General features: G+C 40.5%; 1 protein-coding gene across 1 annotated transcript; it reads left to right on the top strand.

Moving 5' to 3' along the window:
* The first annotated feature begins 1217 nt into the window (after nt 1–1217).
* LOC126354392 (uncharacterized) lies at nt 1218–24339 on the top strand. The gene is made up of 2 exons (XM_050003995.1): nt 1218–1294; nt 24024–24339. Exons 1-2 carry the CDS (start codon nt 1238–1240, stop codon nt 24312–24314), a joined length of 348 nt encoding a protein of 115 aa, XP_049859952.1. The 5' UTR covers nt 1218–1237; the 3' UTR covers nt 24315–24339.
* The last annotated feature ends 3614 nt before the right edge of the window (nt 24340–27953 follow it).

Genomic DNA, 27953 nt, shown 5'->3' with positions numbered 1-27953 from the left:
ATATAGCAGGAATATTGCATTCATTAAAGTTTTGGGTCTTAAGACTGTTAAAGTTGCACACCTTCAATAGCTGCTTGCTTAAATGGGTGGTAATTTTTTTAATTTTATTTTATTTTATTCCGTAACCATGAATATACCACCAGCTGCTTATGACAGTACTATTCTGTTGTTACCTGTGTTTGCCTCTTAGTTTCGTCAAAAAGAATCTCTTTTTTTAACGTATCCTCAAATCTCAGCATTCTGTTCCAGCAGCCTTGTGTCCTGTTCCCCACGTTATGAAAAAATTGAAATGGCTCTGAGCACTATAGTATTTAACATTTGAGGTCATCAATCCCCAAGAACTCAGAACTACTTAAACCTAACTAACCTAAGGACATCACTCACATCTATGCCCGAGGCAGGATTCGAGCCTGCGACCGCAGCGGCCACGCGGTTCCACACTGAAGCGCCTAGAACCGCACGGCCACATCGGCCGGCTATGAAAAAGTATTCGACACTCTAAAGCAGTACAAGATATATGAAGTCCTCAAATAAATACGAATACATAAACGGAAAAGAGGTTGTATGCGTTAGATACTAAAACATAGAGAGAACACTAAGAATTAAAGACCAAGAGAAAAGTGCTCCAATTAAAAAGCATATGCTCTTTCTTGTAGTGTGTTCAACACGTATGTCAAGAAACATTTAAGGAAATAAAAGAAAGGATCAGAAGTGAGATTAAAATTCGGGGTCACAGGATATCAGTGATAATATTCATAGTTGTCATTGTTATCCAGAGTGAAAATACGGAAGAACTGCAGGAGTTTTGTAACGGAATGAACAGTGTTCTAAGCACAGCATATGGACTGAGAATAAACGAGAGAGAGAGACGTACCAGTAGCCATCGCCAAATAACATTTCCATGTACACTGTTTCAGTTTTTTAATACCCGTTCCAAAAGTGAGATCGCAATTCCACGTTCGCTCTCTGACTTCCTGTTGTCGTTTATTTGTATTTCTCGAACGACGCTCGTGACATTTAAAAGTCAAAGACAGGCGTAATCACACACTACTGCAGGGCCGTTTTATCGGATCGTAACAGGCGATGGCCATTCTCTGCGTGCGCTGGTCCGAGACGAATGACCGCGTCGAACGACCGGTATTACAGGCGGGAAGTCCCCCGGAGATAAGACGCGAGGCAACAGATGCACGCCAGAGGCTAGAATATGAACATCACTGCGCCTTTCCCTCTGCTGCTGATGGCGTTGATGGTCTGCACAGCAAGGCCACGCCCCAGCCTCTTCAGCTACTTCAAGGTGAGCACCATCACCAAACGCATCCTTCCTCATCGAGGTATCATTACACATGAGCTGATTTCTTGTTTATTAGTCATACGGCGAACTCAGATCTACAGGTTCCAAGTTACAAACACAAACTAGAGAAAAATTGCAGGTCATCAATTTACAAATAAAAATTACATATCACAAATTCAAAGAAAAATTAACACACTTGATACCCAATTAAAAGCTTCAGCTGTAGCTTCCAGGAGATCACCAGAGTTTCTTCTCTTGGAGAACAATTGAACAATGTGCTCCACAGTCTTCCCTGTTGTTTCCTAGTCACATTTAGAGCTATTGGCGACGCCCCGTCCGTTTAGAGTAGTTCTGCTTCTGGTGCGGCCTGGAGAGGTCATGATGACTTGTGTGGTAGCGAACACTTTTCACTCTTCCTGTCCCTGTCCCAGCATCCCTCATCTCATCGCTTCCCAAATGGGCTCTTCCCAAGGCTGACTGGGACACTTTCAGTTCCGCTAACGACGTTGAATCTCCGTTACATGCCACCATCGATGTGGTGATCTACACCATCACTACTACCGTCATTTCCATAGTGAATCGGCAATCTCTCGTTCTTGTGGTTGCCCCTGGCAATAGGCAGTGTATTGGTGGTCGCCGGAAATCGCTGCTGCCATTAGACACTGTAGGTGGGCCCTCCTACATCATAAGCACCATACGTCCCTGGGGAACCTCATTGCCTTCAAACAGCTCCATGCCCAGGTCTGGCGCTGCCAAGGCTTGCATCACGCATTTCTGTCGCCATTGCACTGTCCACCCCCATCCAGAGCTTTACCTCGATGACCAACTACTAGATGTAGTGGAGACATCCCACTTTTTGGGGCTCGTCTTCGACAGCTGCTTCATTTGGTTTCCCCGACTTCGTCAGCTTAAGATCAAGTGCTGGCGGCATCTTAATATTATTTGACGTCTGAGCCACACTGACTAGGATGTTCATCATCTTACACTGAGGCAGCTGTACAATGACCTCTTACAGTCCCATATTGGCTGTGGGAGCCCTGGTGTGTAGTTCACCATCACCCTTCACACTGCATTTGTTGGACCCTATCCACTACTACAGAGTTCGGCTCGTGACGGGAGCCTTCCGAACAAGCTCCGTGAACAGCCTCCTTCTGGAAGCTGGTGTTCCGCCATTGTAGCTCCTGCTTGCAAATTTTACTACCCACATTCATAGCTTGTCTCATCATCCCAATTACTGTCTCCTTCTCCCTAAAGTGGCGATCCATCTTCTACAAAGGCAGCCCAGAACTGGGAATCCTCTCGCTGTTTGTGTCAGGTTGCATCTTAATGAACTCGATACTTCCCCTCTACCATCTTTCCCGGGGGGGCCAGTTACATACACTTCCATGGTTCATACCATGGCCATGGATTTGGCTGGACCTATCACAAGGAACAAAATGCTCCATTCCTCCTCAGGCCCTGCGCTGGAAATTTCTCTCTCTTCTCAGTGAGGGCTCAGAAATAGTTTACACAGATGGATCAATGATCAACAGTCTTGGCTTCACTTACGTCCAAGTTCGCCATACTGAACAGCACTCCTCTGAGCAGTGTTTTCATTGCAGAGTTGGTAGCCATCTATCGCACTCTTCAGCATATCCACTCCTGCACCAGTGAGTCCTTCATCATCTGTAGTGACTCCTTAAGCAACCTACAAGCTCTTGACCAGTGCATCCCTCGACATTCTTTGGCAATGACTATCCAGGAGTCTCTGTATGCCCTTCAGAACAGTGGATATTCAGGTACCTTCATTTGGATCCCAGGACATGTCGGGATACTGGGCAATCAACATGCTGACGGCCTGGCAAAACAGACTACTGGTAAACCAACTGCCCGAGAATGATCTCCGATCAGTCTTCCGCCGCAATGTTTTTGCGATCTGGGATACTGAATGGTGCACCCTCAGTACCCCAAAAAAACTCCGTGCTATAAAGGAGACAACAAATGTGTGGTGGTCCTCTATGCAAGCCACTTGCAGGGACTCTGTTGTCCTTTGCCGGCTCCGCATCAGCCATACTTGGCTAACAGATGTTCACCTCCTCCATCACAAGGACCCACCTGAGTGTCACTGTGGCTCCCACATAACTGTCGTCCACCTCTTGTTGAGCTGCCCAATTTTAGCCGCTCTGTGTAGGACTTTTAACCTTACCAGCACATTACTTATCGTACTGGGCGACAATGCCCCAACGGGTGATTTAGTTTTACGTTTTATTTGTGAAGGGGATTTTTATTGTACAATCTAAGGTTGGACATCTGACCTCTCTCAGGTCTCCATCCTTCCTCATAATTCTTTCTTTGCAATTCTTTTGCCTTGTTGTTCGTCTTTTCCTTATGTATGTCCCTCTCGCATTGTCTTTTAAGCTGGCGATTTTAATATGTTGCAGAGTGTCTGGCGCACCCTTCTCTCCCCTTGTGATCAGCCAGTTGAAGTCATCTGCTATATGATTTTAATACCTTCCTCTATCTTTCATTTTAGGGTACGTTTCCCCTTTGGTTCTCTTCTTTTGATTTCTCTTTCGGTGTGGTTTTCCGTTAGTTTCAAACCCTATTACTTCTCCCATCTCCTTTGCTTTTAATTGCTTTATCTTGAGACTTGTTTGCTTGGGGAAAAAGGAACTGATGACCCTGTAGTTTGGTTCCTTTATTCCCCCAACCAACCAACCCCTGCCTAAGGCTGGTTTAGTAGGCACGAGAATGAGTTGTCCTCTCTCCTGTAGCCATCACAATCGTAGATCTCAACATTATTTAGACTTTGTGCTCTGCTTTGGCGAGAAGGGTAATTGATAACTAACCATCATCGTTGCCTGAACCTGACACTGTTTTGCCACTAGAATGATGTAAGACTATACTGAAAACCATACAGGTTCTATGTTTATCCATTCCGAGACGAATGGGAGCTGTTCTGAATGGCAGCGGTTTTACTAGACCGTACTAAGCATGGTAATGTGTTGTGCTTGTTTCCATCTGTTTGTCCATCCACTTTACACCGGTAGCTAAATGTGCTAGGGCTTCATCATGCATAGGCTACACTCAAGAGACAAAGGAAGTTGTACGCCCCTCTAATGTCGTACAGGGCCACCGCAATCACGCATAAGTGCCACAACATGACGTGACATGGACTGGACTAATGTCTGAAGTAGTGCTGGAGTGGAGATGGAGAACAGCATGTTGCAAGGCATCCCAGATATGCTCAATAATGTTCATGCCCGGGGAATTTGATGCCTCACGAAAGTGTTTAAACTCAGGAGAGTGTTTCTAGAGCCACTCTATAGCAATTCTGGACGTGTGGGGCGTCGCATAGTCCTGCTGGAATTGCCCAAGTCCGTCGCAATGCACGATGGACATGAGTGGATGTAGGTGACCAGACACAATGCTTCCATACGTGTCACCATCAGAGTCGTATCTAAACATATCAGAGGTCCCATATCACTCAAACTGCACACGCTCTGCACCATCACCGAACGTCCGTCCACCAGCTTTAACTGTCCCCTGCTAACATTCAGGGTCAATGGGTTCACTATGGATTCATGAGGTTGTGTCCATACCGATATACGTCCATCTGCTCAATACAATTTGAAACGAGACTTGTCTGACCAAGCAACATGTTTCCAGTCTTCAACAGTCCAATGTCGGCTTTGACAGGCCCAGGCGAGGCATAAAGCTTGTAAGCAGCGTGAATAAAGGGTCGCTATGTGTAAGGTGCGTGAAGCGCACTTTGAATAAGAAAATGCTATCTGACATTGAAGTCAATGTAAAAGATCGGGTCGCCATCAACTCTAGCCACACGACAAATAAGAGGTTGGGCTTGTAACATTACAGGACATATTGGGACATATTGAAGTATTCGATACTGTAGACTTTTAGGGGATGTCGATACAGATATGCAAAATGTAAAGGGAAACTTTGGTGATGTTTAAATATTGTACTGCGTCAATATTAGGACATTTTGCACAGAGAGAACAAAAATAGAATTAATGTAAATATATATTAGTGTTAGTAACCTATTTTCATTCAATTTTGTAATTATATTTCATTTTGTAAAAGAAAGACTCACTGTTTGCTGTAGCTCTGATTAATTGTATAAATTATCAGTTTGAGCTAAATTATTTCGTATAATATGGACAAGATACTTTTAAAAACTCACCAGCTAAAGAGAAAGTCTGTAAATGAACGTTTAATGCACACTTCTGGAACTTTCTATGGAGAAATTCTATATTATGATCGCAAAAATACGAAAACTTGTGAAAACTGTTTCATAACCTAATTTCGAAAGACGATTTGTATCAAGAAATATTGCTAAAAAGATTTATTTACGTTTTGAAACACGATTTAAATCATTTTACATATAAATAGTTGTTCTAAATCACTCAAGAAATATCCAGAATCAAATGTCAAGATATTTCTGGAAACATCGGTACAAATCTGGTGAAGGTTATCCAGAAGCTGGTAGAAAAATGTTATAAAATCTATTTGGAAATTATGCTTGTAAGAATTTATATGTACTGATCCTTTTACTTACTTTAATCTGTACTAAAATTCTGTAATGTCTAATTTAGTTTTAAGTCGTGAATTGCTATCGTATTGTGAACAAAGCATTGTCAAAGACTCTCATTGTTTGGAAGGATATTAATACACCTAGGAGTTGTCAGTTGCCAGTTCGGATATGCAGTGCGGTTAGCTCGGAGAGTAAGTTGTTGAGTCTGTGAAGTCTGTCAGTTCTGTTTTGTAAATAAACGTCTGTAATGAAGAATTACTTGTTGTCGTCAATATGAACTCAAGACCTTTTGCACGAAGCAGACACCTCCTAATGCAACGTTTTAATTTGGTTGAGGAAGCTGGGATCGCTATAAGTGCAAACATATTGAAGTGGAACGTTTTAATTTGGTGTTGAGGAGCTGAAACGTTTTAATTTGGTGGAGGAGCTGGGATGTTATAATTTGGTGGAGGAAGCAGAGGATATGACGACCACCCAGTGATTCTTCAAAATAAAATACGTCTCTTCTGGGATCACAAGAAGAAAATACGTCTGTTTTGGGACCACAAGAAGAGGATATACGACGGGCCAGTCATTCTTCAGAAGTAAATACGTCGATTCTGGGGTCACAAGAAGAGGAGTGAATCAACCGAGCGAAACCATCCTGGAATTGAAGAAATTTCGCGAAACACGGACACCAACGACCGCCGACGGACACTAAGATAAGTACCTGCTTCCTAAAATAATGGAAAAAGACGCAGATTTCAGTACTGACAGTGGTGTAGCGAGTACACCTATTAGGGAAAGTGCTTCTGACAGTGTAGGAATGTTGGAAATGTTAAAACAAATGTTTTCAGAGTTAAACTCGAAGTTGGATAACACAAACTCGAAGATGGACGATTCTCGTGCCGAATTACGTCAACAAATTGAACAGACACAACAACAGATGGACAGGTCGATTTCGAAGGCTGTGTGTGATTTAAAATCAGAAATAAATTCAAATACAGAACAGATTGCTCACACTAATCAGGTTCTCGAAGAATGGCGAATTACTTTTGAGTCAAACCAAAAAGAACTTAGTTGTCGTGTGGACACGGTTGAGAGCAAAATTTCTGTCCTTGAAACTGATTTAAGTAACGAAATTTCAAATAACCAGTCAAAACTTAAAAAAGTTGTTGAATTTTTAAATAGGAAAATTCTCAATTGAGAAATGAATTTGACCAGACAAAACGATTTTTTGAAAGCGAAATTGAATCTATCAAATCTGATTCTGACAAAAAGGTCACAGAAATTTGTAGTAGAGTAGGTAATGTCGAAAAAACTGTAGACAGAAAATTTGTAGAAATACAAGAAACTATGTTGCAAAAAGGTTTTAGTAATAGTTGTAATGGGGTATGGGGAAATTTTCCCTTTAAAACTTATCCCGGTGACAAGAATATACACCCAAAAGACTTCATGCAATTCTGCAAGGAGCAGTTCACGTCCATAATGACAGACAGTGTTAAGATAAAATTTGTAAAGAAATTACTTGATGGTGAGGCGCTTTCGTGGGTCAATCAGAATTGTTCCGCGGAAATGTCCTTTGAAGATTTCGAAAAATGTTTTCTAACCAAATTTTGGTCTGAAACTGAGCAAGCTCGAATCAAAAGTGAATTCTTGAATGGTCCTAGTTACAGAGAATCTGATGGGTCAATGAAAGCCTATTGTGAGAAACAGTTGCAAAAATTAGTGCACCTGGATAAGCCATTTGATGAGCTAACTCAAATTGATGCACTAAAACGGAGACTTCCGAAAAGAGTACAATGGGGTTTAGTATATGGTCCAGATGAGTCCATAGAACAATTCTTGAAATATGTGGACAAACTTGATAGAGCCTTTGAACAAAACAACAGATTTAACGACTTTGTAGGTTCATCACACAGAGGGTGAGAACCGAACCGTGGAAATAATAACAATAATAGTGAACGAAGAAACTTTAACAACAACAGGGATAATTATAATAGCAATGACAGAAGAAATTTTGGTAGGAATGATCAGCACTTTAATTCAAACAGAGAATGGGAAAATCGAAACAGGTCCTGGGGTAATGACATGAGAGAAGGTAACCCGAGGCAGGGAAACGACAGACATAGGCCTTTAAACGACTAAATGCTCCACTCGGAGTCTGTCAGTTTGGGGCAAGGAATTTTCAAAATCAGGCTAATTTCACCCGGAACAGACAGCACTATAATCAGAGACCTAACCAGTATAGACAGTATGATTATGATCGATCTGTAGATAGAGGTAATGAAAAAATTAAATTTGACAGGAAATTTTGGAATGTCATCAGAGAAAATACTAGAAACAACTGTAATAGGAACCAGGCTACCTTTGATGAAGTAGGCTTAGAAGATGATATAATTGCAAATTTATATAATCAAGAAGAAGCACCTAATGCTGAAATGAAAGGTAAGGATAACTTTGATAATTTTGGATTGTACAAACTTATGTGTGGTGATGTTTTAGATGTAAGTTGTCATAATGATGTTCGTACTGAAGTTTCTGGAAAGTCTGATATTCATGTGGATGTGGTTGGTGAAGATGGTGTTGTGAGTAATGTTGGTGATACTAGTAGTGTTTGTAGTGTAAGCTCAGGCAATGATGATGATAATGTTTATGTTAAGGCTAATGGTGATTATGTACTAGAAGATTTTGATGGTGAATTGGATGGAATAGTTTGTGTTGAAGTTAAGGAGGATGTTATAAGCAATAGTGTTGAGAATAGTTGTGCCAGGAACTCTAACTACATTCCACATGAGAATCAGATTGTGCCAGTTCAGCTTAGTAATACATCAGGAGACAGGGGGGTTGATTGTGCTGATGCATCTGAGATTATTTTGAAATCTGTTTGGGACAAATTTAAAGATTACAGTGATGACAATGATGTTAAGATCAAATTAAGGGAAATTTGTGAACCAGTTTCTGCTTTTAAGCCTAATGAAATCATCAAACGGGGTACTAGTCAGGATGTGTGTGAGGTAAATAGTAATCCAGACATTCCAGTAAATTCCAGTAGACCTAGAAGTTTGAAGAAAGTATTGCCTAATAAAGAAAACCTAAATATGGAACAGAGGTATGATGAGATAGCAGAAGATCTTTTGTATGAAGAACAGGAAGAAAGGGAAAACACCACTATTGGTAGTCCATACATAAAAATTAAAGCTGCAGGTTGGGAAGGGTATTGTTTGATTGACACAGGGAGTCCAATTAGTGCCATTTCAAGCAAATTAAGAGATATAATTAAGCATGATCCTGACTTTGTTGAATTACCAGTTGTTGGAATAAAAATTAGAGGCATTACCGGCAAACTGAGCAAAATTGTTAATAGACAGGTGTTGTTGTCCTTCAGTATAAATGATGTACAGTTTACTCAAGGATGTCTTGTAATAAGTGACCTAAATGAGAATGTACTGTTGGGTATGGACTGGATATTAAAAGCTAATGCAGCATTTGATTGGGAAAAGAGTTTGTTTACCTTTATTGATCCTAAGACGAGAGTATGTTCCAGTACTGACATGTCGGTTCAAAACTGTGCTGATGAGGGAATTGAAATTAGGGACGTTACATTTTCTAAAGACAGTGGTTATTGTGTAGAGGAAATTACTGAGGATTATGATGATGGAGAATACGGGGATATAGTTCAAGAAAAATTACGGGAATCGGATAATTTGAACCAAGAACAGAAGGTAGAGTTAGAAAGATTATTGTGGAATTACTGTGATGTTTTTGATGATAGACCTGGCAGAGTAAAAAATTATCAATGTAAACTCAGATTAAAACCACATGAGCCATTCTTTATAAAACCTTATAGTGTACCCATTGCAAAGAGAAAAGATGTAGAAAAGGAACTTCAAAAGATGGAAGAGTGGGGCATCATTGAGAGAAGTAAGAGCCAATACAATAATCCTTTGGTAGTGGTTGCAAAACGTGATGGCAGTGTCAGGCTTGTACTAGATTCAAGACACCTAAATAAGTATCTGGAAAGAGAGACCGATCATCCCGAGAATATAGACGAATTACTTCATAAATTTGAAAGAATGAAATACATGACCAGTTTAGATCTCACATCAGGATTTCACCAAGTAGAATTAGCAAATGATTCCAGAACGTATACTGCCTTTTTGTATGGGGGAAGATGTTACCAGTATTGTGTGGTACCATTTGGGCTGAATGTCTCAGTAGCCGAATTCATTAGAGCACTTGACTTTGTTTTGGGAAAAGATCTTTTATCAAAATTAACTGTGTATGTAGATGGCATTTTGATCACTGGAGAAACTTGGGAAGAACATGTTAATACTTTGAGGGAGGTTTGCAATAGATTAAGGAAAGGGGGAATGTCACTTAAATTATCTAAATGTAAGTTTGGTATGAAAAAATTGAAGTTTCTGGGGCACAGTATTTCTGAGGAAGGTATTTTGCCAGATCCTGAAAAACTCGAGGCAATTGCAAAATTCCCAATTCCAAAAACCAAGAAACAACTAAAGTCATTTTTCGGGATGTGCGGTTATTACAGAAAGTTCATTAGTACCCAAGTTCTAAATGCTGCAAGTCTTAACAGATTGCTGAAGAAAAACGCAATGTGGGTTTGGGATCAGGAATGTGAAGCTGCTTTTGAAGAAATAAAAACACAGTTATGTAACAGTCAAATTTTGTACCGTCCTGATTTAAGTTTACCTTTTTGCATTATGGCAGATAGTAGTGATTATGGCCTAGGTGCTCACCTTTTCCAAGAAGTAAATATAAATGGGAAAATAGAACACAGGTCTATTGCTTTTGCTAGTCGAACCTTGAAAAAACATGAGAGGCAATACACTGTTACCGAGAAAGAGCTTTTGGCCATTTACTGGGCATTTTCTAAATTCAGAAATTATTTATTGCTAAACCAGGTAGTTGTCTACACAGACCATAAGGCATTAATTTATATTCAAGAATGTAGGTTGCATCATGGAAGGATTTCCAGGTGGGCACTCTTGTTACAACAATTTAATTACTCAATAAAATATCTTAGAGGACCCGATAATGTAGTTGCTGATGCTTTATCTAGACTACCTGTGGGGGGGTGACTTTGAAGATGACAGTGGGGAATGTGAAAAAGAATTCAAAATTATGTATTTAAGAGGGGTGGACAATGAACAGGAAATCAGAGACATTTGTAATGACATCCGACAGAATCAGAACCACGATGAGAACTGTAAACTGGTCAAAAGCTATTTAGGGAAAAAGGGACATGAAAAAGTGGGGAGATTATTACAAAATCTACAAGGGGATTCTAGGAAATGTAGACATGACAAAAGATTGAAGCCTACTCAATTTAAAATTGAAGACTTGGTCCTTGTTAAAACACAAGAGAAGTCTAAAGCCATCAGTGGTGAATTAAAAAAGTTTTTTGACATATACATTGGACCTTTCAAGATTCAGGACAATCCTCAACCGAATGCTTACCGTCTAGTCAACCCAAATTCTGGCAGACTGTTTGGCCTACGAAACGTGACCGAACTGAAATTGTATAAAAAAAATTTAAAAAGTATTTTAGATAATAGATGTTTATAGACTTTTATATGTAATCTTACCAGGATATTTTTGTATACTTTGTTATGTTGTATTTATCTGATTCCTTAGGGGAGCATACATTCTTTGTGTGCTAAGTGTTTGGCGAGCACTAGGTCCCCTAGCTATGCAATTGTCATATTTCATTTTCGTATTCTGGCATTGCATCTTACACTTATTCTGTGATCCTGTATAATCAATTTTCTCCATCTGTCAGTCTATCCTCTCTTAGCTTTAAGAAATTATTTAGAGTAAATTTTCTTGAGTAATTAGACTTTAGAGAATTCAAATTTCTATGTCCTTAAAAACCGGTCCACCGACTATTAAATGCTTTTGCTAATGTTTAACTGGGTTTGACCACTGTATGCTGTATATTCATAGCGGACTGTGCTATTGCAGCCTGTGATAGCCTGCAGTGTATATGGAAACCATACGGACTGTGAAGATGAGACTGAAATACAATGTGTGGCATTGAGGTATACCGACCTTTAAGAAAGAAGATCACCGGTCTTCAAGAAAGAAGACGCGAAAGATATGTGTAAAACTTTTCTGTTTTGTAATGTAAGGACATCAACCCTTCCGTGTTTCACGTGGAAGTGCTGATGGGGGGGTTGTGTAACATTATGGGACATATTGAAGTATTCGATACTGTAGACTTTTAGGGGATGTCGATACAGATATGCAAAATGTAAAGGGAAACTTTGGTGATGTTTAAATATTGTACTGTGTCAATATTAGGACATTTTGCACAGAAAGAACAAAAATAGAATTAATGTAAATATATATTAGTGTTAGTAACCTATTTTCATTCAATTTTGTAATTGTATTTCATTTTGTAAAAGAAAGACTCACTGTTTGCTGTAGCTCTGATTAATTGTATAAATTATCAGTTTGAGCTAAATTATTTCGTATAATATGGACAAGATACTTTTAAAAACTCACCAGCTAAAGAGAAAGTCTGTAAATGAACGTTTAATGCACACTTCTGGAACTTTCTATGGAGAAATTCTATATTGTGATCGCAAAAATACGAAAACTTGTGAAAACTGTTTCATAACCTAATTTCGAAAGACGATTTGTATCAAGAAATATTGCTAAAAAGATTTATTTACGTTTTGAAACACGATTTAAATCATTTTACATGTAAATAGTTGTTCTACATCACTCAAGAAATATCCAGAATCAAATGTCAAGATATTTCTGGAAACATCGGTACAAATCTGGTGAAGGTTATCCAGAAGCTGGTAGGAAAATGTTATAAAATCTATTTGGAAATTATGCTTGTAAGAATTTATATGTACTGATCCTTTTACTTACTTTAATCTGTACTAAAATTCTGTAATGTCTAATTTAATTTTAAGTCGTGAATTGCTATCGTGTTGTGAACAAAGCATTGTCAAAGACTCTCATTGTTTGGAAGGATATTAATATACCTAGGAGTTGTCAGTTGCCAGTTCGGATATGCAGTGCGGTTAGCTCGGAGAGTCAGTTGTTGAGTCTGTGAAGTCTGTCAGTTCTGTTTTGTAAATAAACGTCTGTAATGAAGAATTACTTGTTACCGTCAATATGAACTCAAGACCTTTTGCACGAAGCAGACACCTCCTAATGCAACGTTTTAATTTGGTTGAGGAAGCTGGGATCGCTATAAGTGCAAACAAATTGAAGTGGAACGTTTTAATTTGGTGTTGAGGAGCTGAAACGTTTTAATTTGGTGGAGGAGCTGGGATGTTATAGGCTGAATCGGAAAATTACTTAATTTATTCAGCAGAAAAACTCATAAAAGAACATTCATTATAAAGTCACTCACAAAGAATGGGATGTGATTATTAATATGATCCCGGCATTGTTCACGTGAATCAAATATTAAAATAAAGAGTGTGTGGACACTGTGCATAAGAACAGCTTGCAGCAACATTCCTAAAAACAAGATCTATTCTAAATCATTTGTTTAAAATAAAAAGGAAACACTAATTATTGGACCTGTGCACATGAAAACGCCGTGGATGGGCTAACAAGGAAAACTACAAGGTAAATGAGACGTAACATCGGTACACTGGATAAGATTGAAGGTAAAATTATTTATTCTTTAAAACATTGATGTAAGGCGACTATACAGCTGCTATTGCCTGTCAACTAAGTACAACTGCTTGTGAAACGCTATACGTTTCACAACAGACTTGTCTCCCCATGTGGCTCACTGAGACACAATTTCTACGTACCGTGGCCAAATTTTAGCAACATCAAACCACGCAGTCGCGAATAATTAATATATCATAGTGGACTCATTTGAATAGACAAAGGATAACGGCAGAGGGCCAACAAACTCTGATATTAACCCACGTGGATGGTTTCCAACGGGCTTAAAGTAATGAGACAAATAAAATTCACAAAGAAGTAAAGATTACCAAGATTCGGAAAAGATGCACGCAGTTGCAGGCACCCAAACATTTACACTGAACCGAGGGCGCTTAAACATATGCAACGCCTTTGTGGTACGTTCGTCTTACGGATCAAAGTCAAGTCTGCATTAGGAATCAAACTGAAAGTCTGCAAAAGCCTTGCATTCCTTGCTACGACCCAGCAAGATGATACACGAGACCAAAAGCTAAAAGCTCCCCTCTTGCTATGAGACAACGCGCCACGCGGTTAAGTCAATTCACCCTTCTTCGAAGAGACTTCGACTGCAGATCCTGGGCGAGCTGGAAGCAGACTGCCCCTCCCACACACTCCAACGTCTCCCAAGCGCCCCGTGGCCAGGAAAACCCAGAGATGAGGCTTCCGTAACCAACCTAACTCCTGTAACTTTCACACGACGGGAGCAAACCTCTTTGCCTACCTGAAAACTACAAGCGTTGGCCATTCTGTACTACTACCGCTGATTCTCTGCAGCAGACTAAACCACTGTATAGCAAAATGAAACACACCCACATTCATTAACTCATGCATGTCAGAGAGTTCTGTATCGTTGGAAAGCAAATAAAATGATAATGAAAGGGGACTACAGGACCCTTTCGAGCTTCGTATCGTGCAGTCATCAAGGGTACACGAGTGGGCCTTCGGCTCCAAAAGCTCATATCGATAATGTTTCGTTGAATGGTTTGCACGCTGACACTTGCTGATTGCCCAGTATTGAAATCTGTAGTAATTTGCGGAAGGGTTGCACATCTCTCACACTGAATGATTCTCTGCAGACGTCGTTGGCCCCGTTCTTGCTGGACCTTTCTCTGGCCGTAGTAATGTCGGAGATTTGATGTTTTACTGGATTCCTGATATTCACAGTACACTCGTGAAATGGTCGTACGGGTAAACCCCCGCTTCATCACTACCTCAGAGATGCTGTGTCCCATTGCTTGTGTGCCGTCTATAACACCACGTTGAAACTCACTTAAGTCTTAATAAACGGCCATTGTGGGAGCAGTAACCGATGTAACAACGCCAGCCGCAGTGGCCATGCAGTTCTAGGTGCTTCAGTCTGGAACCGCGCGACCGCTACGGTCGCAGGTTCGAATCCTGCCTCGGGCATGGATGTGTGTGATGTTCTGATGTTCTTAGGTTAGTTAGGTTTAATTAGTTCTAAGTTCTAGGGGTCTGATGACCTCAGGTGTCAAGTCCCATAGTGCTCAGAGCCATTTGAACCATTTTTGATCTAACAACTGCTCCAAACACTTGCTGTCTTATGTAGGCATTGCCGACCTCAGCGCCGTATTCTGCCTGTTTACGTATATCTGTATTTGAATATGCATGCCTATATCAGTTTCTTTTGCACTTCAGTGTACATTACCCTCATCTTACACACAGGGAAATCCTCAAGCGTTCGCATAAGTTGCTGGTGCAGAAAACGTAGGTACTCTCGCCTACTAAGTTTTCTTCGAATAATGTGTGACCCTTCTTGAGTACTGTTCAGTGTTTGGGATTCCCACCAGGACGGACTAAAGGAAGACATCGAGGCAACTGAGAAGTGTGCTGCTAGATTTTTCACCAGTAGGTTTGACCAGTATGTAGATATTATGTAGATGATTTGTGATTTCGAATGGGAATCTTGGAACGCAGACGATGCTCTTCTCGTGATGGACTACTGCGGAAATTTAGACAACCGGCATTCGAAGCTGACTGCAGAAGGATTCTACTGCAGCCAACGTACATTTCGGGAAACGACCATTGTTGTTGTTGTTGTTGTGGTCTTCAGTCCTGAAACTGGTCTGATGCAGCTCTATCCTGTGCAAGCTTCTTCATCTCCCAGTACCTACAGCAATCTACATCCTTCTGAATCTGCTTAGTGTATTCATCTCTTGGTCTCCCTCTACGACTTTTACCCTCCACGCTGCCCTCCAATGCTAATTTGTGATCCCTTGATGCCTCAAAACATGTCCTACCAACCGATCCCTTCTTCTAGTTAAGTTGTGCCACAAACTTCTCTTCTCCCCCATCCTATTCAATACCTCCTCATTAGTTACATGATCTACCCACCTTATCTTCAGCATTCTTCTCTAGCACCACATTTCGAAAGCTTCTATTCTCTTCTTGTCTAAACTATTTATCGTCCACGTTTCACTTCCATACATGGCTACACTCAATACAAATACTTTCAGAAACGACTTATTGACACTTAAATCTATACTCGGTGTTAACAAATTCCTCTTCTTCAGAAACGCTTTCCTTGCAATTGCCAGTCTGCATTTTATATCCGCTTTACTTCGACCATCATCAGTTATTTTGCTTCCCAAATAGCAAAACTCCTTTACTATTTTAAGTGTCTCATTTCCTAATCTAATTCCCTCAGCATCACCAGATTTAATTCTTCCAAGTCCTTTGCCGTCTCTGACAGAATTACAATGTCATCGGCGAACCTCAAAGTTTTTATTTCTTCTCCATGGATTTTAATACCTACTCCGAATTTTTCTTTTCTTTCCTTTACTGCTTGCTCAATATACAGATTGAATAACATCGGGGATAGGCTACAACCCTGTCTCACTCCTTTCCCAACCACTGCTTCCTTTTCATGCCCCTCGACTCTTATAACTGCCGTCTGGTTTCTGTACAAATTTGTAAATAGCCTTTCGCTCCCTGTATTTTACCCCTGCCACCTTTAGAATTTGAAAGAGAGTATTCCAGTCAACATTGTCTAAAGCTTTCTCTAAGTCTACAAATGCTAGAAACGTAGGTTTGCCTTTCCTTAATCTTTCTTCTAAGATATGTCGTAAGGTCAGTATTGCCTCACGTATTCCAGTATTTCTACGGAATCCAAACTGATCTTCCCCCGAGGTTAGCTTCTACTAGTTTTTCCATTCGTCTGTAAAGAATTCGTGTTAGTATTTTGCAGAATTGGCTTATTAAACTGATTGTTCGGTAATTTCCACATCTGTCAACACCTGCTTTCTTTGGGATTGGAATTATTATATTCTTCTTGAAGTCTGAGGGTATTTCGCCTGTCTCATACATCTTGCTCACCAGATGGTAGAGTTTTGCCAGGGCTGGCCCTCCCAAGGCTATCAGTAAATCTAATGGAAAGTTGTCTACTCCCGGGGCCTTGTTTCGATTTAGGTCTTTCAGTCCTCTGTCAAACTCTTCACGCAGTATCATAGCTCCCATTTCATCTTCATCTACATCCTCTTCCATTTCCATAATATTGTCCTCAAGTACATTGCCCTTGTATAGGCCCTCTACACACTCCCTCCACCTTTTTGCTTTCCTTTCTTTGCTTAGAACTGGGTTTCCATCTGAGCTCTTGATATTCATACAAGTAGTTCTCTGTTCTCCAAAGGTCTCTTTAAATTTTCCTGTAGGCAGTATCTATCTTACCCCTAGTGAGATAACCCTCAACATCCTAACATTTGTCCTCTAGCCATCCCTGCTTAGCCATTTTGCACTTCCTGTCGATCTTGTTTTTGAGACGTTTGTATTCCTTTTTACCTGCTTCATTTACTGCATTTTTATATTTTCTCCTTTCATCAATTAAATTCAGTATTCTTCTGTTACCCAAGGATTTCTAAAAGTCCTCATCTTTTTGCCTACTTTATCCTCTGCTGCCTTCACTACTTCATCTCTCAAAGCTACCCATTCTTCTCCTACTGTATTTCTTTCCCCAATTCCTGTCAATTGTTCCCTTATGCTCTCGCTGAAACTCTCTACAACCTCTGGTTTAGTCAGTTTATCCAGGTCCCATCTCCTCAAATTAGCACCTTTTTGTAGTTTCTTCAGTTTTAATCTACAGTTCATAACCAATAGATTGTGGTCAGAGTCCACATCTGCCCCTGGAAATGTCTTACAATTTAAAACTTGGTTCCTAAATCTCTGTCTTACCAATATATAATCTATCTGATACCTTTAGTAAAGGACCATAAGATGCGATAAATTAGGCCTTTTGTCGAGGCTTTTAGACAATCTTTTATTCTGTCGCTCTGTTTGTGAGTGGAACAGGAAAAGAAATGACTGGTGGTATGTGGAATCCTCCTCCATGCACCGTACACTGACTTGCACAGTATAGATGTAGATGTACATGTAGAAGAATGCTGTATCTCTGGCTAAATCACAGCATTGTGATTTGTCATTTGTATTATGGTGTCACTGGCAGTGTTGGAATATGATCTGAGTCTTACCTAACTAACAGGAAACAAAGGATATCGTTTCGAAATACTTATGGAGTAAGCAATGAGTCTTCACCTGACTGGAAATTAATTATGTGTGTGTTCCTCAAGGTTCCATCTTGGACCCATTGCTTTTTCTTGTGTGCTTTAATGACGTTTCCTCTTTTACATTACCTGATGCTAAGTATGTTTTGTTTGGAGACGACAAAAACATTTAAATAAATAGAAAGTCAAGTACGGGTTTGAGAAATGCCTGGTAATCAAATTTTCACTGACATTAATAAATGGTTTAAAGCTAATTTACTGTCATTCAACTTTGAAAAGAGCCACTCTATGCACTTCAGAACCTGTAAGAGATTTCCTTCCATCATGTGTATAGCGTATGAAGACATACAGATAGAAGCGGTTGACAATGTTAAATTTGTAAGACTACAACTCCATAATAAAGGCAGTTGAGAATGGCATAGCACAGAACTGCTGAGGCACCTAAACAACTCTGTATTTGCATGGCTAATGATGTCAGCTGTAGGAGATACAAATATTAAAAAAACTTGCATACTTCGCTTACTTTTATTCTACTATGTGGTGTGGGATCATATTTCGGGATAATTCGTTAAACCGAGCGTAAGTTTTTAGAGTGCCAAAGACTAATTTTTGTGGGGTAAACTCAAAAACATCGTTTAGAAACCATTCTAACAACTGCTTCTCAGTATATTTACTCCTTAATGAAATTTGTTGCAAATAATATGTCTCTATTTCCACTCAATAGCTTAATACATATTATCAATATTAGGCATAAGAACAATCTACAAAAAACTTAAAATTAATTACCTTGATTCAAAAAGGGATCCAGTATTCAGTAGCCATTAAAAACTTGGTTTCAGATAAAGCAAAGTTTAAACAGAGTTTGAAAGCCTTTTTGGTAGGCAATTCCTTCTACTCTATAGATGAATATCTTAACAGGACTGTTAGACTTGCTTATGTAAAAATGTCTGCTAAATTTCAGTTTTCAGAGTACTTGGTAACGACAGTCGAGATTAGATATTTTGTGTATGGTAAATTTATGAAAACCGCACTTCTGTGTTTAATTGTGATAGAATATTAATTCTGTAAACACCATCATTTCCGGTCTACTGTAATGCATTCGTATATTTTGATATTCTCTTGACAGACGATCAGGGAAGTGAGTATTATATTCAAATATTCTATGTTTTTATGCATACTTTCTGACGTGTTCCATACTCGCGCGCATCCTCTCATTTTTGGGTCTATGGAACGAAAACTGAATCTAAGCTGCTCCAATGTGATCTAATCTGACAGGGAGGTCGATACTCAGTGCTGTCTGCTACGAAAGACTTCTCATACAGCGAGAAAGTAGCGCCAGAGGCCCGACACGTGGTCCTGGCAGCTAACGTCAATCCGGGGATGACACCGAGACGCCAGGTCACTATAAGACATTTCGAATCATGCTCTGCTTAAGACACTTCCTCGTTTACTCTGTACTTTCGTGACCTGGCTGTTTATGGGATTACAATTTTGTATTGCTGTACTGCTTATTAGTATCGGACTGGCTTGACTCTGCGCTATCTGGATAATTGCCTTGGTATGTTGTACAATTTACCCAGCATAGACTGTAATTGTGAACGATCAGGTGACTGGTGTGTGTCCACATTTTCTGTGTAGTAAAGAGTGCGTTTCATCACAATAGGCATAACAAGTGTAACTAATCTCAATATGGATATCTCATTCAATATTAATCAAATATAAACTGGTTAGTCTGATTGGTAACAAAGCCAACTTGTGTAAATATTTATGTTATAGCTGCAGTTGGCCAGTCACACACAACCTTTCTTACCCTCTCTGCACAAAACAGTACAGAATGCAACTGTAGTATTAATTCCATTCCAACGTTGGATTATTGATACAGCAACCGCTTTTCACGGTTATGTTAAAAATAAAACAGTCACGATTGAAAAGCTATTTTTCTTTATAAATAGCGCCTTTCTCCGTGATTGGGCATTATCAGATTATCTAAAAGGGAAAAGGACGTTAAGTAAATAACTACCCTGTAAACATTACAAGATATGGTTCTAAGCAGCGCCAAAAATTTAATTAAAACAGCAAAAAACACACACGCAAAACTATTCATTGCGCCGGCTACCAAAGCTCTACGTCACCAACATGCACATAAAACCGACATTGTGTAATTGTTCATGGAAGCCGTTTTTGTGTGCTTTACTCATGTCGTACTCGCTAGCTAAGTTTTAATACTACTGTCGTTTGCCACAATACTGTTTACCTGGTATGTACAGCGAGCGTCACTGTATTGCACGTGATCTAGGTGGCCCATGTTACCTGCTCAATAATTTTTATCTGAATTACATTTTAACTTTAATTTTAATCTAATTTATTCCTTCTTATTAAGTATAGGTTATTCAGCGCCGTATTAGCCTTCTACGTAACTTAAAAAAAAACCAGTGCCACCTATTGTGCTTCCGTTGTATTAGCGAGGCTACTTGAGGTCATCCAAAAAATGTTCAAACGTATGTGAATTGCTAAGGGGCCAAACTGCAGAGGTCATCGGTCCCTAGACTTACATACTATTTAAACGAACTTATGCTAAGAACAACACTCACACCCATGCCTGAGGGAGGACTCGAACCTCTGTTGGGAGGGTCGCGTCCGGCAGTCCACCGTTTAGTAATTCTAATGCCGCAGCCGGTTAGACCGCTCAGCTGTTTGTCATACAGGACACCATGATGTACGTCTGATTCTATGCTGTGCTCTGCGTGCTGCTATAACAGTTCAGAGGTATTTGTAATTCTTCGTTGGTTTCCTTCATTAGTTTGTCACACCTCACTTCGGTTGTGACGGTGGGTTGAGTACCGAAAGTTTCTGCCTAGGTTCCCACAGTTCCTTTTAGTTATTCTGACAACCGAATTTTCATCTAGACTGTTTTACGAGTATGCGTATGTGGCTGGTATCCGGCGCAATGAACTTCATTTGACAATCTTTTTTGCGGTTGTAATTAAATTTTTGGCATAGCTTAGAACCAGGCCTTACAATGTTTACACGATAGTTATTTATAGTTATTTACTTACCGTCCTTTTCCCTTTTAAATAATTTGATAATGTCGAACGACTGCGAAACGCGTAATTTTCAAATAAAATTAACTGTGTAATCGCGACTTTTATTTTTAATATAAGAATGCAAGTTGCTCCTGTGTCAGAATTACTAAGGGTGAGAACCAATTAAACATGTGAGCCACAAGGGTTAAAAAAACGTGTCACTGAGATGAATCGGGTTTGCGGCCAATGTTTATGGGCAAAATAAAATTAGTAACGAAGTAGCTTCGAGTACAGATTAATCATTAGCTTAGTGAGCAATGGTGCGCTCAGCCTCTGCCGCCACGTTGTAGCAGGTGTCCGAGTGAGGCGCTCTCTTTCCACATCCAAGCCTGTATGTGCTTAAGCAGCTTGACGCCGTCTGTCTACACAGGGAGAACATTAATAAAACGGACAAACTGCAGCGACGGATTACTGACTGGAACTCGAGAAAAAAGGTCCTATGAGCATATGTCCGGAAATGCATCCTTGTCACTATAGGTGGCATTGACGAATGAAACTTCCTCTGACGGTGTGCCTTGTCTGTCGCCCCACAGACAATCATTACGCAGACTGATGATGCCAGTTTTGGAAAAGGTTGCTTCATCGCGAAAAAGGATTGATGACAAAAATCCCGTAATTGTGATAGTCTGGTGCAAAACCATAGACAAAATCCTTCCCATAGATGGAAGCCCGTTACGGATAATTCTTGCATTTATTGCAGGTGATAGGGTTAGTAGCGGTTGTTATGCAGGATACACACAATCGTATTTTGGTTTACACCGTGTCGGCGCGCCACTTGTCTGTATACATGAAGACAGTAACTGTTCTCGAAAGAACAGAATACTGTTGATGACCGTGCAGCTTTTCCCTGGAATAAATGATGACTAACTTTAACCCTCACCTGCCGACAGGTGTTGTTGATATACCTGGATGTGATCAGCTGAAAATGTGTGCCCCGACCGGGACTAGAACCCGGGATCTCCTGCTTACATGGGAGAAGCTCTATCCATCTGAGCCACCGAGGACACAGATGAATAGCGCGACAGCAGGGACTTATCCCTTGCACGCTTCCCGTGAGACTCACATTCCCAACTGTCCACAATTCTACATATTTCCGGACACGAGCTCATAGGACATTTTTCCCTCCATTTGCAGTCAGGAATCCGTCACAGCAGTTTGGCGGTTTTATTAATGTTCACCCTGCATATATATTCCAGAAGCCACCTTGTGGTGTACAGCAAATGGTATTTTGCGTACCATTGTCGCTTTCCCCTTTCCTTTTGCGAGAAGCCACGATGTTGGTAAGCCACTGCATCAAATACACATAGAAGGAAGTAAACGCTGGATGAGAATTTCCATGACGCTTTCGCACTTATTAAACGAAGCTCTGAAGAGCGTGCTGTTGTCTTTGGATCTTCTCCATTTGCTCTACCAATTGTGTGTGGTACGGGTGCCAGACGGACGAGTAATATTCAAGTTTCGATGAAACAAAGGTTTTACAACTACATCCTTCGTCGGTAGATTACACATCTCGAGGTCTGTGGTCTTTCCATTTTAAATAGGCCTGTGCACTTATTGACGAATCCTTTCTAGCGATTGTCCAGCAATCGTGTAGCCATACAGTACTGGGTCTTCCTGATTATTTATGCGCAATATATTACATTTATTTATGTTCAGGATCAATTCTCAATCCCTTGCACCAAAGGTCGATCTTCTGTAGCTCTTACTGCATATCGCTATGATTTTCTAGTGTTATGATGTCGCTGTACAAAAAATCATCACCTGTGAACAGCCTCTTGGAGGTTCGACTTTCTCCACCAGGCCATTAATTTTATACCAACTGGCAAATTCGGTTTGTCCAGATATTCATGTTGCCAATTTTCTGTTAGAAATGAAACCTTATATGTAGTTCTGCAGTAACTCGATGTGCGATGATCCTGGACAGTTATGCTGGGCGCAGCTGCTGAAACGCGGTTTTTTAAACGTTTGTATTACAGCACTTTTCATAGCTTTATAGGCGGCTATTGTTTTCGCCTACAGGCGTTTGCGCTTAGCAGTTGAAAGCTGTCAAAAGCGCTACCAGGTGTCATGGATTTGTTTAAGTTGACTCGACTGTACGGGTGTCTTAGTAGTAGAGAATAAATCTATTAAAACTTCAAGCATGATGTGGCTTTTTTTCACTTATCTCATGTTTATGACGATATATCTCATGAACTGTCATAGGTAGGTGGTTCTTACCCCACAGAAACTGTCACCTGACACCAAGGGATACGTGTACCAAATGTGGTGAAACCGGCCCAGTGGTTTAGAAGAAGACGTGGAACATATATACACATATAAATACATCAGTTTTTATAATATGTGTGAACTGTGAATAGTGGTCTTGTAACGATCACTAGGGATATACTGGAAGATACTTATACGTTGGAAAATTTCCCTTTGTTAGGAATGACGTGCAGTGTTCCGCTTAAAACGATACCTTCAGTACACTCGCAAAGTTGGTCTCATGTCCCGTACGCTCATACATTAGGTTACATTGCGACCACCTTCCCAATGTTACAGAACACAGCATCAATCTGGGAGTAAGTATCTACCGTCGTCTGGACCACGTCGACGAACATAACGTTGTTTGTGTAATCTATGTTGATTCCTGCAGAAGATATTTTCTGTTTGCAGTAAAGTCGTAGTACACATAATGTGCTATAAAACTCTGCAGCAGATTGACATCAGCGATGTATTTTACCCCAGTTCCAAGACCCTTATTTAAAAACGAATCACTAGCTCTGCTTCCAGAAAGATGGAGCCCTAGCGTATTTCATTGTTGATGTATCGGAACAGGTAGCAGTCGCCACCAAGTGTCGCAACCTCGTTTTGTGCACCGATTTCGGGCAAATGCCAAAGTATATATATAAACCCAGGTGCCAACTTATTTCACTATTGCACAGGGCCTGTTTTACGCCGGCGACTCTAAGGAGACGACGAGTACAACGACAGCCGCGATGGAGCCACCAGTGGCTCGAGCGACGCTGGATCACGACCACGTGGACGCCCCTGTGCTGAAGGTGGCCCTACCGGCGCCCCACGCGGCAGCTGGCGACCACGTGCACCTGCGCCTACCCCAGCTGCACCACCACGCACCTGCTGGTCACGCACTGGACGTTCATGAGCCCCTGCCGCATCACGAAAATGACCACAGGACGCTGTCGCTCCACAGCAGTGGTCTCCACTACGGCTGACCACACTGAAATGCCCAGTGCATCGTTCTCCCCCAACTATCTCTGTAATCTACTCATCTGATTCCACATACTGATGCGAATAAATCACTGAAATTATCACAAAGACTAAGTTCATACGTTCTTAAAGTGGCTATACCTAAGCCCTTATCTATTATTGATGTATAATAACAGCAATGACATGTCAATGTTTGCCTTAGTGCTCGAAATTCAGGATTTTTCTTTTTAAGCCATCAGACTTCTGACTGGTTTGATGTGACCCGCCACGAATTCCTTTCTTGTGCCAACCTGGATGTGTTCCAGTCTCTGTTTTCCTCCACAGTTTTGACCCTCTACAGCCCCTCTATTACCATGGAAGTTATTCTGTGATGCTTTAACAGATATCCTACTATTCTATCCCTTCTTCTTGTCAGTGTTTTCCATATATTCCTTTCCTCGCCGGTTCTCCAGAGAAACCCCTGATTCCTTATCTTATCAGTTCACCTAATTTTCAACATTCTTCTGCATCACCGCATCTCAAATGCTCCAATTCTCTTCCGGTTTTCCCAAAGTCCATGTTTCACTACTATGCAATGCTGTGCCCCAAACGCACATCCTCAGACATTTCTTTCCTCAGATTAAGGCCTATGTTTCATACTAGCAGAGTTCCCTTGGCCAGGAGTGCCCTTTTCACCAGTGGTAGTGTGCTTTTTATGTTCTCCCCGCTTCATCCGTCATGGGTTATTTTGCTGCCCCAGTAGCAGAATTCCTTAACTTCATCTACTTCGCGGTCACCAATCCTGGTGTTAAGTTTTTTGCTGTTCTTATTTCTGCTACTTCTCATTATTTTCGTCTTTCTTCGATTTATTCTCAATCCATATTTTGTACTCATTACACTATTCATTCCATTCAGTAAATCCTACAATTCTTCTTCACTTTCACCAAGGACAGTAATGTCCACAGCGAATCTTATCATTGATATCCTTTCACAACTAATTTTAATTCCACTCCTGAAACTTTCTTTCATTTCTGTCATTGCTTCCTTGATGCAAGACTACATTCCTGTCTGCTACCCTTTTTAATCCAAGCACTTCGTTCATGGTCTTCCACTCACACTGTTCCCTCTTGGTGCTTCTACATTTCGTGTGTTACCCGTCTTTTTCTGTTTCTTACCGCTATTTTCTCTCAGAATTTGGAACATCTTATACTATTGGACACTATCGAACGCTTTTTTCAGATCGACAAATCCTATGAACGTGTCTTGATCTTTCGCTGGTCTTGCTTCCATTATCAACCGCAACGTCAGAATTGCCTATCTGGTGCCTTTGCGTCGTTAAAGCCAAACTGATCGTCGTCTGGCATATCCTCAATTTTCTTTTCCATTCTTCTACATATTATTCTTGTAAGCAGCTTTGATGCATGAGCTGTTATGCTGATTGTCTTATTGTTCTCACACTTGTCGGCTCTTGCAATCTTCGAAATTGTCAGATGGTGTATCGCCAGACTCATACATTCTGCACACCAACGTGAATGACGTTTTGTTGCCCCAATGATACTAGAAATTCTAATGGTATGTTATCCATCCCTACGGCCTTACTCGCTCTTAAGTCTTTCAAAGCCCTTCTAAATTCTGGATCTAATACTGGGTCTCCTATATCTTCTATATCGACTCCTATTTCTTCTTCTATCACATCAGACAAGTCTTCCCCACCATACGGGCTTTCGTTGTACTCTTTCCACCCATCCGCTCTCTCATCTGCATTTCACAGTGGAATTCCCATTGCAATCTTAATGTTACCATTCTCGCTTTTAAGTTCACCGAAGGTAACTTTTCTATACGCTGAATCAGTCCTTCCGAAACCATTTCTTTTTCGATTTCTTCACATTTTCTTGCAACCATTTCACCTTAACTTCCCCGCTCTTCCTATGTATTTCATTCTCAAGTTACTTGTATTTCTGTGTTCCTCAATTTCTCTGAACATTTTTTTGGTTCCTTCTTTCGTCGATCAACTGAAACGTTTCTTCTGTTACCCATGATTTGTTCGCAGTTACTTTCTTTCTACTTACATTTTTCTTTACAGCTTCTGTGATTGCCATTTTTAAAGGTTGTTTGTTACCAGAACTAAATTATTTGCCATTTATAACTGAAAGTCTGGCTCCCTACCTCAGTTTGTCTAGCTACATGTGGAGGAGCTGCCTGGGCTTTTTCCTTGGTGGAAGGACCAGAACGGGGTGCGCTCAGCCCCGTAATGCCAACTGAGGAGCGGCTTCAAGGTGTAGAAATCCAACAACGGCCGGGAGAGCGGTGCGCCGACCCCGCGCACCTCCACACCGCATCCAGTGACGTCATTGGAAGAGGATGACACAGCGGTCGGTCGGTCCTGACTTGGCTTTTGCTACAAGTAAAAGAGGATTCCTTGTGAGGCAGCCGCAACTGCAACATCCTGTAAAATGAAGAAACTGCACAGCAGTTGCTGAATCAACAACGTCTTATTGCAAACACTTCTACAGTTTCTCTTTTCACTTAAAGTTCCATCATCTGAGGTAAACCATAATATCAAAAATATTGTGTTACGAGACAATGGTTAGTATGAATTAAACGGAAAATACAATTCGTACTCAAAAATTCGGAGAACATTCTCAGGTTCGCATGAACAAAGCGAGTAAGAAAATATGTTTCACCCGAGAATGTTCTCGGGTGGGGGAAGTTGCTCGAAAGAAAGAATATTCCCCGATTTCGTACGAATAAAGCTAGAGCAGCTTCTCACAGGCGGAGGACATTCTCCGTTTTTTTGTAGTGAGCTCTGCAGCGTTCTTCGAGCTGAGTAAGTTCCGCTGACATTAAGTTTTACCGTCTTTTTAGTATTAATGACCGAATTTATTTTCCTTGCAAGGAAAAAAGAGTCATACGTACCGGCAGACCGAAGTAATACTGAAGAGAGGAACTGTAGACTAAATTTATACGGATTTAACGATCAAAACATTACGTGCTTGGCGAACTTACACCCACAAAATCATGAAAGAAGAGGGGACGACCTCCCAAACAAAGTGGAAATTAAAATATTTTTGTAGCTATTTACCAGACCAATGTTTTCAGACTGGTGAGCGAGAAGACCAAACAACCATGCCACTGACATTTCCAGATGTTCATCATCATGTCTTCTCACAGCATAAATCATATATTTTGTTATGTTGCAAATAATTAGGCAGATCAGAAATATAAATAACTAATTTATTACAAAAATAGCAATCTGATTCTCTTAAGGAACAACACGGCGAGCGCCTACGTACTCGACAAGCGGGCAGAGTTTCGGTTTGCAGTAGATGGAAACGTCATGTAATCTTAAGATTTCATTCGCGTTATGTGTTCACCTAACTTCAGTAACAAAAAAGTTTACCGCATATCGGAAATTCGGTAACATCACAAGAAAATGCATTTTTGTAAACTGTTCGTAATCGTCTTAATAATTTGTTGCCCAATTAAAAATTAAATAAAAAAGTTGTGCACCTCTTCCCCTCTTCCAGAACGCAATAACGCTATTTCCATATTTGTACATTGAATAGCTTGTCTATTTTAGCTTGTCGAATGAAGTGTAATACTATGCATGTGTTCCATGCCAGACAAGGCAGACGACACACATCGACAACCTTCACAAGAACGAG

This window comes from Schistocerca gregaria, chromosome 3 (genome assembly GCF_023897955.1).
Source record: "Schistocerca gregaria isolate iqSchGreg1 chromosome 3, iqSchGreg1.2, whole genome shotgun sequence".
In the NCBI taxonomy this organism is placed as follows: Eukaryota; Metazoa; Arthropoda; class Insecta; order Orthoptera; family Acrididae; genus Schistocerca; species Schistocerca gregaria.
Note: the sequence above shows the minus strand (reverse complement) of the source record. Positions and strands in the feature narration are given on the sequence as shown.